This window comes from Opisthocomus hoazin, chromosome 3, assembly GCF_030867145.1.
Source record: "Opisthocomus hoazin isolate bOpiHoa1 chromosome 3, bOpiHoa1.hap1, whole genome shotgun sequence".
In the NCBI taxonomy this organism is placed as follows: domain Eukaryota; kingdom Metazoa; phylum Chordata; class Aves; order Opisthocomiformes; family Opisthocomidae; genus Opisthocomus; species Opisthocomus hoazin.
This window is the reverse complement of record NC_134416.1, coordinates 49,189,068-49,203,747: the sequence shown is the minus strand read 5'-3', so window position 1 is coordinate 49,203,747 and position 14,680 is coordinate 49,189,068. Positions and strand designations below refer to the sequence as shown.

Genomic DNA, 14,680 nt, shown 5'->3' with positions numbered 1-14,680 from the left:
ACATCAAAGAGGAGAACAGTTTTGGTTCAATAAGCAAAAGAGAGGAAGACTGGAAAGCATTCTCATCACATTTTATGGGCTTTGAATTGCTGTTTCTGAAGTAAAGGTTAACATTTTATCATCGCAGATAACAAATACCTGCAGAATGCTGTAATAGTCTAAAAAGTGGAAATAAATCTGAAGTAAAAATTACTCTTTTACTTTGCTTTAATCCCAGAACTCAAAGTTTAGAATCTGTATCTTTATGTAAGCAGTCAGCTGATTTTCATAATCAGCCGGTATGGGATATAAAATTCACTCATTTTGTTTAAAGACCATTAGGTTGAAAAGAGTTCTATACATATATGAGTAAGTATTAGCTTCACATCTAAAACAGGTTTATTCCAAGCTAGTTTGAACACTGGAATATACAACTAAAACTACACTTATTTTGAACTACTTGAGAAGTCACTGGTCAAAATGATCGTACGTTTGACTTCTAAGACTGTGAACCTATCCAAAAGACAACTCAAAAAAAGGTCTAAAAACGTTACACATTCACAAAATTGTATTTGCACACCGCAACACTGCTAAGCTGGGACCTAATTCTAGGTTTAGGAGTTAAATTCTTGTTTCAACAATATATTAGTCCAGCAGTGATGCTGACTTACAAGATTCCTTCAGTTCACTTTCCTGCTCCGTTCCCATTCTCACACTAGAGTATGACAATTTTCCAACTGTGCTGATGCAACAGCTTTTTGAGCCACGTTGTAGAACAGGTTTCATTGAACTGATCTAATGTAGAAATAACCCTCAGAAAAAAGTTATGTATGCAAGAAAGGAAGGGAAACAGCGGGAAGTGATTAACTCACATTTAACTTTAAAAAGAAACAGCGTTCTTACCAATGAAAAAGTCTTTGCTTTTCTTAAACGCTGTATCACAACCTTATTAAATCCCTTCTGGGCTGCTCGAGAAAGTTTCCTTACTTCCCAGTTATTCTCGGATTCAACTGATGAATAAAAAAGCAGCATATTAATATTAGTTTATTGTAGCTGCACTTCACGCACCTACTCACAGTTTCTTTAAAAAAATCCACCCTCTTTTACCCTTGTTTCTATTTTAAGGATATGACAATTATTCTTTCATTTTAAATCTTTATTAGGCAAAATAAGTCTCTATTAGTGAAAACTAAGCTGATTTAAGGATACAAAGGACAAATCACAGAGAAGTGTCATATAAAATGGCTACAGTTAATGATTGTTTGGTAGTAGTAAATAAATGCTAGTTTAAGAAAAAGGTAAATTTTGGGCTGTAACAGAAATAACATTGTTGCAACCACAAGAAACACACAATGTAGACAAAAAGTATGCCACATTCATAATTCTAGGTGTAACTACGCAAAAACCGTTTTCCTCTCCCTCAACTAAAAATTCATTGCCTGTATGTACCTGTAGAAGTAGAGTTTTTCAAATAACCATCAAGAAGAGGTAGAACATCCTTGTAGTAAGGTTGCATTATTTGTCTGGGGATGTGAGCTGACCAGTCTTCCAAAGCATCCAGTCCCAGATCAGCCATTGGGGTACAGCTAAGGCCCAGCTTAAATGCATTCTACATGTCAAATGTAAAACCATTAGTCTTGCATTTTTATTGACTACTATTATTTAAAGGTTAAAAAAAAACCCAACCCATATTTGAAAGCATTTCGCATACAATACATCTTCCATCTTAACAATTTCTGTCTGCTTAAGATCTCACTCAGCATCACCACAGGAGATATATACCAAATTGCAGCATAGGCACTAACAGAGTCAGCTTAGTGCAAAAGCAAATTCTGACAATTTACTTGTTTATCCAAAAAGTGAAATATTCTATCTCACTGAAGACAGTGCAAAGCTTAACAGTTATCATTCTTACTCAATGGGATACTAACTTTGCTCCAGAATTCTTGTGTTTCAGGAAAAAAAAAAAGTTTTAGTTGTACGTCACTTGGACCCACCTGCAGTGCGGGAATATAGGCTGTGATATCAAGCATGATGATGTCATGTGGTAAGGAGAGCAAAAAATTGAGACAGGATGCTAACAACTCATCTTTATATTGTTTCATTTTTGCTGTAACCTAAAATTCAGATAAATAGGTCAAGAACAATCCTAAACCTTGTAAGATCTTGATTTAAGTATATCAAGACCCAGGTAAAACAAACAATTCAAAATCAATACTGGAATCTCATTCACCTGTAGATGGTTACCAAGAAGTATTTAATGCACATTTATACACTTATTGATGTACATTTGAGAAAGAAGTGACCAAAGCGCCTCTTCCAACACTAAGTAAAAAATGGTGAGAAAAACCCCACTATGTTGCATAATTCAAACAGTTGTAATACTTCTACCATATATGTATAACTTCCCAAAAGATGTAATTTTGATTGAGTCATTTATGCTTACATGCAGACTAAGAAAGTTAGCCAGCAAAGTAACTTACCTCTTTTCCAAACTTTACAAACAATGCAAAGCAAGACCTCTGTTCTGGGTCTTCAGGACATTTTTTGAGACTCTTTGGACTGACGCCCTACCAAACAGAAACCACAAGTCAATGGTATTAAAAAATGTAGTACACAGTACAAATACGAAGCACAAGCTGAACTCAAATCATAGAATCATAGAATCATAGAAAGTTTTGGGTTGGAAGGGACCCCTAGAGGTCATCTAGTCCAACCCCCCCGCAGAGAGCAGGGACACCACTAACTAGATCAGGTTGATCAGAGCCCTGTCCAAGCTGGTCTTGAATGTTTCCAGGGATGGGGCCTCCACTACCTCTCTGGGCAACCCGTTCCAGTGTTTCACCACCCTCATTGTAAAGAATTTCTTCCTTATATCCAGCCTAAACCTACCCTGTTTTAGTTTAAAACCATTACCCCTCGTCCTGTCACTGCTGTCTCTACTAAAAAGATTGTCCCCATCTTTCCTATAGGCTCCCTTTAAGTACTGAAAGGCTCCCCGCAGGTCCCCTGCAATCAGGTCTCCCCGCAGCCTTCTCTTCTCCAGGCTGAACAAGCCCAACTCTCTCAGCCTGTCCTCATAGGAGAGGTGCTCCAGCCCTCGGATCATTTTTGTAGCCCTCCTTTGGACCCGCTCCAACAGTTCCATGTCCTTCTTGTGCTGAGGGCTCCAGAGCTGAACGCAGTACTCCAGGTGAGGTCTCACCAGAGCAGAGTAGAGGGGCAGAATCACCTCTCTCGACCTGCTGGCCATGCTTCTCTTGATGCAGCCCAGGACACGGTTGGCCCTCTGGGCTGCCAGCGCACATTGCCGGCTCATGTCCAGCCTTTCGTCTATCAGTACCCCCAAGTCCCTCTCAGCAGGGCTGCTCTCGATCCTTTCATCCCCCAGCCTGTACTGATAGCGGGGATTACCCCGACCCAGGTGTAGGACCTTGCACTTGGCCTTGTTGAACCTCATGAGGTTCACACAGGCCCACCTCTCCAGCTTGTCCAGGTCCCTCTGGATGGCTTCCCGTCCTTCTGGTGTCTCAACCGTACCACTCAACTTGGTGCCATCTGCAAACTTGCTGAGAGTGCACTCGATGTCGCTGTCCATGTCATTGACAAATATATTGAACAGCACCGGTCCCAGTACGGACCCCTGAGGGACTCCACTCGTCACTGGTCTCCATCTGGACATTGAGCCGTTGACCACTACCCTTTGGCTGTGACCATCCAACCAATTCCTTATCCACCGAACGGTCCACCCATCAAATCCATGGGTCTCCAATTTAGAGAGAAGGATGTTGTGGGGGACCGTGTCAAAGGCTTTACAAAAATCCAGATAGATGACATCCATAGGTTTTCCCTTGTCCACCCTTGCTGTTACACCATCATAGAAAGCCACTAGGTTGGTGAGGCAGGACTTGCCTGTCCAATATGAAATACAATGCTGTCCAATATGAAATTGGTATCTGAAAACCTGACATATACATTTGTTCTCTCAGCGCTTAGAAACTAACATTAGTACTGTGCACTGAGAGTCAGCTTTTTGGAATACACTTAGTATTACCCAAAATAAGCAAGACATATAGTACTGAAAAATAACTTCTCTATGGCTTAATTTTCTCCTTGCCCTCCCATCTAACAAACCATAAAAGAAAAAAAAAAAAAAATCCCTAATAGTGGATGCCTGAGTAACAAGAATGAAGGTGGAGTATGAAAAAGGCAATTCCTAACATCTACAGTGCACGCATCTGTACCAATGAGTTCCCAAATTTGCTTCACTTGGTGCCATCCCCAGCTGTGGCAGGGATAGTTCTGGGCTGAGGTGTGCTACACACACAACAGGATGACACAGCATCACTTTACAATAGCTTCATACCACAAACGGCGCATGGTATTTCTTGTGGAAATCAGTGAATGGAATACAAGTACACCCCAGAAATTGAGTAATTGACCCATACACGTCTCTGCTGTTCTGGCTAGGCTGTTTCTGATAACCCAGCTATCTTCTGTACTGTCTGTACTGCAAGGGTATTTCCCATCCCTCTGTTCATCCAGCCCCAGGATTTTGGAAAGAGCATTACACATGTATGGCGTCTCTTCAAGAACAGGACTTCTAGTCTAAATTTTAACTTTGCATGTGCTTATGTGCTTGTAATTATGGATGCACAGGATACTGAAAACATATGAAACAACTGGGTAACAGCGTCAATGAACTATTTCCCATAGTGCATAAAAGACTATATATAAGGAACCGCACCACCATTAATACAACATGTTACCCCTCTGTTGGGAAAAGGGATCTTACCTCAAAGTATTTTATTTTCTTGGCAATTTTCATAGTAACAGAAAGCAACTTGTAGAATCCACTAATAAGAGGTAGTCTTGTTGAATGTATAATAAGCTCATAACCAAAGGAATACACCCAAGGTTTAAAGTATTCAACATGCTTGTCTGGAAGTATCTCTCTAAAACAGATGCATAGAAAACATGAAGGGGGTTAGAGGGAAGAAATGGAATAAAATATTTGTGTGGTTTTTTTTTTTTTTCTCTTCAAACTTTGAAGTCACTACAAGAAAGAGAAGTATTGCTATAACAAAGCAGCTCCAAAGACGATGAGGGAATAATTACATGCTGCCTTCTGAGGCAAGCATAGGAAGATTTTTATTTTGGTTTATAGTGCAAAGCCATTTCTTACTCATTACATCTTGCTATTAAACTTACTTATGCAGCAGATTTCATTACTGAGACTCCAGTATTGCTAGGGGAAATCAAATGGACCTTCACAGGCAAACAATGCTGTACCTTTCATTTAACGCCCCACACTACGTTATGAAGACTGTATTTCTTGTCTCTGAAGTCTTTGGTATATACGGTCAGCATAATACTAAAAGTATCTACTAAAAGCATCTACTGAAAGACAATTATGCCCAAATAATGAAAGCTGCTTAGTTGTCTCATGTACCCTTTAAAAATCCGAGCTGATGAGCTAGGATGTTTTGATGGTTGGACTTGATCTTAGAGGTCTTTTCCAACCTTAATGATTCTATACGTGTGACCCAGATGTCTGAAACACACTTACTGTCTCCCTGCTAACCGGCTTGAGCATTCTGAAATTGTCACAAGTCAGAAACAGGCACCTTACATAAATCTCACTTTTAAATTGCTTCTAACCGCTTTGTAACTTCCAAATTACATGAAAACATATGAATACCTGCAGAATTCCACTAGATTTATAAAGGCAATGAAGTCTGTTGGTTTCGCTGGCTGAAGGTTTGAAGCAGGGTCAGAACTAGGCCCAACCAAAGCCCTGTCAGTTTCACTTTCATCCTGAAAACAAATATTGAAGCAAGAACACTGGATCTGTGATAACACAGAAAGCATTTACACCTTTGTAGTCTGACACAGAAAAATGACCAGCAATTGGCACATCAATAATTCAAAGAAATAATATGGATTGCTTGCTCATAAGGATAAAGCAAGCAGAAAAATGAAAACCACTAGATCCCAGAGTAGGCATGACAGATTCTGCGAACTTCTTCCAATTCTGATGTTCCCATCTCCTAACACTGCAATGCAATATCCAGAAATATGAAGTCAAACATTTTGACTCGTATGAATGTTACTTCAACAACACTGTGAGGAGGTATACAAGCATAATGAAAACAAAAAAGGGAATGTGATTTTGATTCCCCTACAACAGCAGAAGTTAACGGACAAGTCGTCAGTCTCACCTGTTCATTGACATCCAGTTTCTCAACAGTCAGATCCAACTTCTCAATAATCTTCAAAATAGATTTTATGAGTTCATCATATATCAAGTGACTCAAGGACTGCAGCGGCGAATTTTCGGTAAGAAAGTTTTCATCTTCAAAACCACATTCCTTTGTAGGAAGAAAACGTCCACATTTGAAAACACCAGTGAGAATTATCTCTTGAATTTACAAACCAAAACTTGAACGATTCGGAGAACTTGGCTTTAGACATTCCTCAGCTATGGAAGCCTAAATTCACCCCTGTTTAATTCATTTACCAGCCACAAAATCCAACCAAATCCAGGAAACAGCTCTTTTACAGCATGGCATTTGGAAAAAGTCTAGGGTTAGAAAAGCAGTGACAAGCCTCAGGATTACTTTTCCTTTTGTATTTCCATGTTAACTATGTTTTTACCTTCATTGTGTCACAGTTCAGTAGACTTCTAAAGAGATACAGATAGTCCTTATACGTCGGTACTTTCCATCTCCCTGTCCCAGCCTCTCCAGCTTCACGTGAGTCTTCCGATCCAGAAGTCTCTTTTCCAAAGAAATCCTGAAAGGAAACAATATTTTTCAGAAGCACTGCATACCTGACTCAAGCCAAAACACAACGTAAACTTTCTTCTGCAGGTAAAACCATGAAATGTTTACCTTTCTCATTTAATCAACCTGAAAAGAGCACAAAACCCCAGCTCCTTTCAAAAACCTCTAAAGCTTTTCTCCTTCTGGTGGTCAGTTATTTGAGAAAATCTATTATAATTATCCTGCTGCTCAGGATTAAAAAGCTTTAAAATCCTCCCTTAACGCAAACCTTCAGTAAAACTTTTTAAATGTCCAAAATTTGTTAACCCAGACAGAACACAGATGACCTTAAGTACAACCTACTTTGTTACAGACAACCTCAGCAAACAACTGCAGAGAACAAAAGTCTATTTCCTGTTATTTTTTTCATTCAGCACAAGAGGCACATCCTCATTGCACTGAGCAGATCTTGAGACCAGAGAACTGAGTCAAAATTCAAAATTGATGGTAAATATTTTTGCTTCTTTGTGCCTTCCCCTCTTTACTGGGCTGGATCTTCAAGAACTAGAATGTATACTCTAGGAAGCTAGATGAAATAAGTATGTTTAAAGTATGTTTTACCTTTGAAACTGTGATTGGCTTAGAGAAGATTCTGATTAATCCCTGATGCACTGAAACAACAAAAAAATTTGCCTGAACAGTCTTAAAAACGCACAGAATCCATATCACTCATTATGTTAGCAATTAATTAAATCAGTCTTCTATTTTCTACATCCTGCCAAGATGAGGGAGAGGCAAAATAACACACGGTTTTTCTTTAAGGACAATCACAGCCAAAACCAGAGCCATAACTCTAGAATGTTTCATAGGGAATCAATTTTGAACTTGCTTCTTACTACTTTTTCTCAATACTGCTTTGATTATTTCCTGAGTGTGAATGCCCATACTGAAAAAGGCAAACTCCCAATGACTCTCACAGACACGGACTTAAGATCTCCATTCCAGCATGGTGCTTGAGTGCACCACATCTCAAATCAGGAACATGGTAAACAACGAAAATTCCACAGCAGTAAAGAAAAGTCACCGTAAATAACTGAAAGAAATTAAAAGTAGTTTCTGAAAATCATTATAGTGAAATATGAGCATGCTGGAGGCTACTACAATTGTCAGCTACCGATGCTGACACATTCATTATTACATTTGCAGGATTGTATCCAACTAACTGCATCATTTTTACTATGTACAAATTCCAGAGCATAAAAACATTGCATTTCTAATAGAGATGACACTCACCCTACTTTCTGTGGTACTTTGTAGGAATAACTGAAAGGGTATTGAACAGATTTTTGTACATTTTTCTGTGAAATCCCTTTCTCACACAATCCTTCAGAGTAGGAATGTAAGTCTGGTGTTTAAACAGATTATCATAGAGTAATTTGGTTTGGGAGCAAGCTTTAAAGTTCACCCAGTCCAGTCTTCCCTGCAGTGAGCAGGGGCATCTACCACTAGATTAGGTTGTTCAGAGCCCCATCCAACCTGACCTTGGAACAAAATTACATTCTCCTGTCCTTGATGATAGCCATTCTGCCATCCAAAACAGCTGTTAAATGTATTCTTTAAGTGATTTAACAATGGATATTGAAAAATAACACAAGAACCCTAAACCTCCATTATCAGAGGACAGGAAAAGCATCATTTTTGTCCCAAAACAGCTATTCCACATGTCTCTCTTAAAACCAGTTAATCAATTTAATGGAAAAAACCCCAAACCAAAAAAATACAAGTCCCCCCCAAAACACCACAAAGTTATATATCACTGACTCACCCACAGTGCTAATAAAGCTCCAGAGAACTGGACCTTTTCCTGAGAGGGCTAGAAATACCTTTATTATAGATCTGCAACAGACTAACTGCATTTTTTCACTGTATTGTGGAAAGCTATTGATTTGCAGCACAACTAGGTGTTCAAGAACTGGAGTGTATACTTCAGGAATCTAGAAGAAATAAAAACAAAACACCATCACGCTAAGACAATGATTATACCTTAGTATCAATGTGAAGAATTATGCTGAATTATTTCAGCAGATACTTTGTTACAAGGGTTTACATCTTGACCTGCTCTGGGAACAACAGAAGACTTAGCAAGTGAATTCATCTTAGACACAAAAAACCCCAAAAAACACACAAAACAAACACAGTAAGAAAATTTCCTGGAACACATTATAGAAAGTAGCTCCTGAATAGATTCGCGCTTTGGTGGAACAAGTCTTAAGCTTCTTAGAAAAGTACCAATTTAACTAAACAATAATAACAAAGCAGTATAATCTGTTCATACTTCACAATCTGAACACAGAATGCAAGTGAAAGTCTCTTTTCTGCCCCAATCTTAGTTCCCAGCTCCAGCTAGGATCCAGAAAGACCTCACTAGAACACAGACGGCATAGCATCAGAGGAAAATCAAACTATCAGCCTCAAAGAACATGCTAAGTATCAGTACCAAAAGAAAAAGCAGTAACAAGAGTGGTATAAACACATAAAGGGAAAGGTAAGGCTAGGTCCAAATAAATAAAAACCTATTTATATCTGGCTATCATGGTTTTCATTACAAAGCACTGTAGCATTTTATTTAGTATATTACATACATTTTCTTAATTCAAATAAAATCCAATAAAGTATTCTCCTGATATTCTTCTCATCCCCTAGGAGCTAAATGTTATTGTATTTCAGATAAAGAAATACATTCTGTCATAGCTAAGTTCACAGCTACTACCTCCTTATACACCCATAGCTGCATATGAAAAAAATTGACTGGTACTTCAAATACTCCACTTACTGTATCTATATGGAATATCACACTTGCAATGGACTGGAGGAAACTTGGTAGCTGATACAGATGGTCATCTATTGTTTCTGCTTCTGTGAGGTACATTTGCTTACAACGCTGAAGAAGCTCAATGTACATGTCATCAACATCCTTAGAATGTATAGCTTTACAGGGCTTCCAGAGAGAAAACAAAATACTGATTCAGCAACTTCTTACAGTCAAGCAAACACATACTGTAGCACTAAAACCCAGCCAAGTCTTCACTGAACCACAGTAAGAATAATCTTTTAAAATTTTTCAGGAACTCAATACCTGTGAATAAACTAACTTTAAGACTTCTCCTTGCTACATGTATGAGAAACATGGTACCTGCAATGAATTAAAATAATAGTTCACTGATGCAGTGTAATTTACTCTAAGAGTTCTTGAACTTTCAGTGACATGATTTCAAGTCCAGCCTGAAAAGGATGGAGTTAGCCTGTAAATATCTTAAATATGGCATTATGGATGCTAATATTCACTTATACTTTGACCTAGCTGCATCAAAGTAGTAAGTGGCTTACCTTAATGTGGCTTAGCAAATTATCATTCACAGGCTACTACTATTTAACATTTAACCCAGCAGCCCAAATTCTGAACTTTTGTTTTGCTGGGATCTGTACAAACAGAGGATAAAGACTACTCCTAAACTAATGAAAAAGCAGAAAGCATCCCAAACTGTACTACAGAGTATGTAGTAATGCTTACATATTTCTACAGAATGATTTGTAAATGGCAGTACTTAGCATGAGCTAGGTCAAAAAGCAGTCTTTGTGGAAAAGGAACCAGCAACCAGGTCACAACCAAGAACTGTAGCAGGGAACTGACCATGGAAAAAGAATGGACTGATTAAGGTAATGACAGAATACAAGAGTTAGGCTAAACCTTGAATCTAGTCCGTCTAAAAACATGCTGACAAAATTACGACTATCCATTTATTATTTGTAGCACTGCAAGTACTACTTTATTTCTTTTACTGTCTAATCATTAAAACATTCTGCCTTGAAACTGAATGAATCATCGAACTTGTGTTCAGGCTAAGGCCACTACTTGGAGTAGCAGCAAGACTTGGCTTCCCCACAATCTACTAGGTGATGCTTGGCCAAGATTTAGTCTAAGCAGGCTAATAACTACTAATGTGTCTTAACATATTTGTCCATATTTACAGTATGCAATTTTAATTAACAACTCGTGTTCCGTAACATATATTTTTAACAAGGTTCTTTCGATTCAGTAATTTGAAATATTTAATTTTTTCTGGAAACAATACCTTTAACGCAACTCCTTTCTAGCTCATATCATAGACGAGGAAGACTAGGCTTGAATAAAGCACACCGAAAATTCTACAAAACAAATGCACTCTGCGCAACAAAATGGAAAGGACTCAGCTGTAACCATTCTATCAAATTTCCTAACCTTCTCTAAATAACCTTTGAGATTATGTCACCTAATCTTTGGTTTGAGAGAGAGGAAGAGAAAAAAAAAAAAAAGGAACGTCTAGAATTTTGGTATACAAGAGTGGGGGTACCACCACCAAGCACATAGGCTGTGGATACATAAACACCACCCTTTCTTTACAGAACTTTAACTTTACTTTCATATTCCTATTTTAACTGACTGCTGGCAAAAATTGGAAGCTGGTTCTGAATGGTGCTTCCTGACAAATATATCTGCCCTCCACATAAGTATATAAGCATGGTCTCATTTTTTTAATTTGCAGTTGTTTCACAGATTACTTCCCAGTGTCTTGCAGTCAGCAGTGCATTTTGAGTGTTCTGACTGAGATTCCTGCTCTGTAGGAAGCACATCTGAACTGCTTCCAGAGCAGAGCTGGTCTGGATTCTATCATGTGAAACACAGAGCTAACGAGGTACCGTCTGTACCTAAGTGATTAAGCACATCCCAAAGTTTTGTGACAGCTGTATACAAAGCCCCTGTTTTTCCACTTCAGAACTACTGCACAAGGAGAAGTAACTGCAACCCTCAATGCTGCAAGTGCTCCCGCAAAAATAATAATTATCAACCACAAAGCTTTTTATAGTTAAGTTCAACACTTAATCCACAAACAGTTGCATTCCCTATATAACAAACTGCGTAAAATTGTAAAATGAATAGTATGAGTCCTAGCTTTAAAACCATCCAGTATGTTCCTTTATCAGAGTACATTTCCTGCACATACTGCTGCAAAAAGCCCATATCCGCGAATGGCAATGGACAGCTCTTTGTTGCTCGAATCCATCCTTCTGATGATTCCATAGAACTGCTCCATGAAGAACTGCAAGGTGCTCTTGTGTAGCTCTGCATCCTTAGCTACCATCAAAGAAACCTGTACAACAAATAAAAAAGTTTCAAGATTTCTAGGAATGTGAGAAAAGCCACAGAAAATGGCAATAAATTTTAGAAGACAAGTCATAATACAAAGCACTTCAAACAAAATAATTATTTGTTAAACAAACTTACTGACCTTCCAAGCACCAAATATCCCCACTATTTCAAGAAATTTGACTTTGCTTTAGTCTCAGAGATGCCAGTGAAGATACAGTACCTGCTTGAGGAATGAATCTAGTGCAGAATGACTGGCTTTCTTCAGCTCCTGATTTGTGTGGCCACACCATTTACACATTGCTTCAAAGAGGGAGACATAGTTGTCTAGCAGTAAGGTACCAAACTGAGCAGCATGCCAGCTGAACAACTGTAAACCAGCTGCAATTTAAAAACAATTCTCACTGAAACACAGATTTATATTCCACTTTGCAGAAACCGATCAGACTATAAAAGTCCACATTAGGACTTTAGGTAGGTACACCTACCATGACTGAACTTAAGCATGAAAACAACCCTCCAAAATCCTCTTTTTTAATGTATGCAATTATGGAAAGCACAGCAGTGTTCTGAAGTAATTTATATTAACAGTGAAAAAGAAGGAGACTGTACAGGCTACAAATAATAAAACTTGATTGCACAATTCACGAGGATTTGGTTTCTGTGGTCAGGACATAGGCCCAAGTCCCCTCCTCCACCAAACTGCCATGCAGACAAATAGCCAGTTCAGAATATAGGCAATTTCACAATCCCAAATATAAGCATAAATTAAATTTCAAGATCCCTAATGAATGAATTTTGTTTTCCCAAACTACCTTTAAAGTGGGTTTTGCCTTTCACATTTGCCTTGGGCCTAGCACTCAAACTTTGCATTTTTGCAATTTCTACATAAGCCACTCACATTTCACAGGCCAAGTTCTCATTCTCTTCATGAACTACATTTGTTTCAAATTTCTTTCTCCTTCTTCCAGTGAAATTCCCCTTCTCTTTCTTTTTTTTTTTCCTTTAACCCAATCCACCGTCTTTTCTCCTAATTTGCTACATTACTCTTATTTCTACTCCTACCATGATTCCGTTCTCATACCAGGGTTTTGTACTACTCCAAAAGGGCAGATGGCATCAAGGGTAACGCTGCTGTTCACAAGCTGACTAAACCTTGCTTAGTTTAACCAAACACATGTTTAACTCTTCAGATTGCAACTTAAAGTACACCAGCTTTGCTCCCCAATCAGCTTAGAAGACCAAAGACAGTCAGTAGAGAATAAACAACTCCAGACAGAAGACACCATTGTATGTATGGTATCCACCTCAGCATGAACTGAAATAATTTACAATCTCACCTAGCTGTACCGCATATCGCTTCTGGTCAACCTGTAATATCAGAAAAGGTTTGTCATATGTCATTTCTTCTTCATCAGGGCTAATTCATTTATGTGGAACAATTAGCGCGTGGCGGATTTACCTGTGGGTTGATTGCCTTCACTGCAAAATCAAAAATCTCCTTTGCAGTCTGAGGATCTGTGAAACAATCCAGTAAGGGGTATTTCGTTACTGACACGCAAGAGGTAAAGACAAATATATTTTTCTCCAGAGCTTGGCACGAAGAAGCAATACTGGAAAGCCTTACACACCTCATTTTAAGAGGCAGAGACGCTTCTTCCTGAAACACTTTTAAATTTGAAAAAAAAAAAAGTACATCTATACTCTTTGATTTTTCTGAATACCCATGTTTCAACAGACATGCCTCTTCTAAGGGAAACACATCTCTGTATAAGCTGCATTCCAGCTTCAATGTGGCTCTCACAGCTGCCCCATCTCTGGTTAGAAAACAGCACTTCAAACATTGACGTACAGGAACACACTGATGAAGCCGCTCCACACAAAGATAGACTACAAGGACCGTGTAACTGGATAGGTCTTGCTTTTGTATAAATCATCTACCAGTGATGGTACCAGTGAGGAAATTTTAATTCCGAGTTCACTATGAGAAATGGTGCCGCTTGGTGGCTGTATAATGATTAAAATACAGCAAATTGTATAACTGTCTTTCACATAGAAATAGAACGTACCTTCATCCACAGATTTGGTAAAGTTGTACATAAGTGCAACCAGTCCCCTCAGACATCCTGCTACAACAGTTAGTTTGGGTCCCCTTGTAGCTGATGTCATCTAAAAGAGTGGGAATTGAAAAAAATATTATCCTTAAACTAAGATAAATTTACACCAAGGCTTCCCAGTTCCTAGAAGTGTAGACAAAATAACACATTCCAACTTAATACAGTTATGTCAGCACCCACCTTTATGAACACAAGCCCAGAGAAACATCCCCTACTTAGAAGTTTCACATGATTTGGGAGGGAGTTTAACTACAGAAGCATAAGAAATCCTTCGAAAAGCATGAAATACCTTCCACCACAACCAACCATAGCAAAACTTAGATAGCACACACAAATGTCTTAAAAGTGCAGAATCCAGAAAAGTAAAGTTCAGCAGAACTGTGATATTTAGTTGACGTGCAAGGACTTTGCAGCTAGTAGAGATCAAATCAGAAGCCACCAGTGCATGGCAAGACAACTTTTATTGGACACTACTGCAATGATCATTACATGCCACCTTCTCTTGCAGTTAATTGGTTAATGCGTTGTCACTGATGGCCTTAAATTTTTACTTTGAAAGTTTCTCAGAAGCAGAGAATGCAAACTTCAACAATCCTTAAGAAGTAGTCATGATTTCCCAGTTAGAACTCCACAAA

General features: G+C 38.5%; 1 protein-coding gene across 2 annotated transcripts in view; it reads right to left on the bottom strand.

Moving 5' to 3' along the window:
* PRKDC (protein kinase, DNA-activated, catalytic subunit) overlaps positions 1 to 14,680 on the bottom strand; it is a 94,706-nt gene that overhangs the window by 75,102 nt on the left and 4,924 nt on the right. For both annotated transcript variants that reach the window (XM_075416189.1, XM_075416190.1), the window contains exons 7-22: positions 13,998 to 14,097; positions 13,391 to 13,446; positions 13,269 to 13,299; positions 12,152 to 12,309; positions 11,786 to 11,932; positions 9,577 to 9,741; positions 8,569 to 8,737; positions 7,365 to 7,414; positions 6,637 to 6,774; positions 6,201 to 6,350; positions 5,681 to 5,796; positions 4,775 to 4,934; positions 2,463 to 2,549; positions 1,977 to 2,096; positions 1,429 to 1,588; positions 883 to 989 (exon numbers count right to left, since the gene is read on the bottom strand). In XM_075416189.1, coding sequence (XP_075272304.1) covers positions 883 to 989; positions 1,429 to 1,588; positions 1,977 to 2,096; positions 2,463 to 2,549; positions 4,775 to 4,934; positions 5,681 to 5,796; positions 6,201 to 6,350; positions 6,637 to 6,774; positions 7,365 to 7,414; positions 8,569 to 8,737; positions 9,577 to 9,741; positions 11,786 to 11,932; positions 12,152 to 12,309; positions 13,269 to 13,299; positions 13,391 to 13,446; positions 13,998 to 14,097 — 1,914 coding nt within the window. The remainder of the gene's footprint in view (positions 1 to 882; positions 990 to 1,428; positions 1,589 to 1,976; positions 2,097 to 2,462; positions 2,550 to 4,774; positions 4,935 to 5,680; positions 5,797 to 6,200; positions 6,351 to 6,636; positions 6,775 to 7,364; positions 7,415 to 8,568; positions 8,738 to 9,576; positions 9,742 to 11,785; positions 11,933 to 12,151; positions 12,310 to 13,268; positions 13,300 to 13,390; positions 13,447 to 13,997; positions 14,098 to 14,680) is intronic.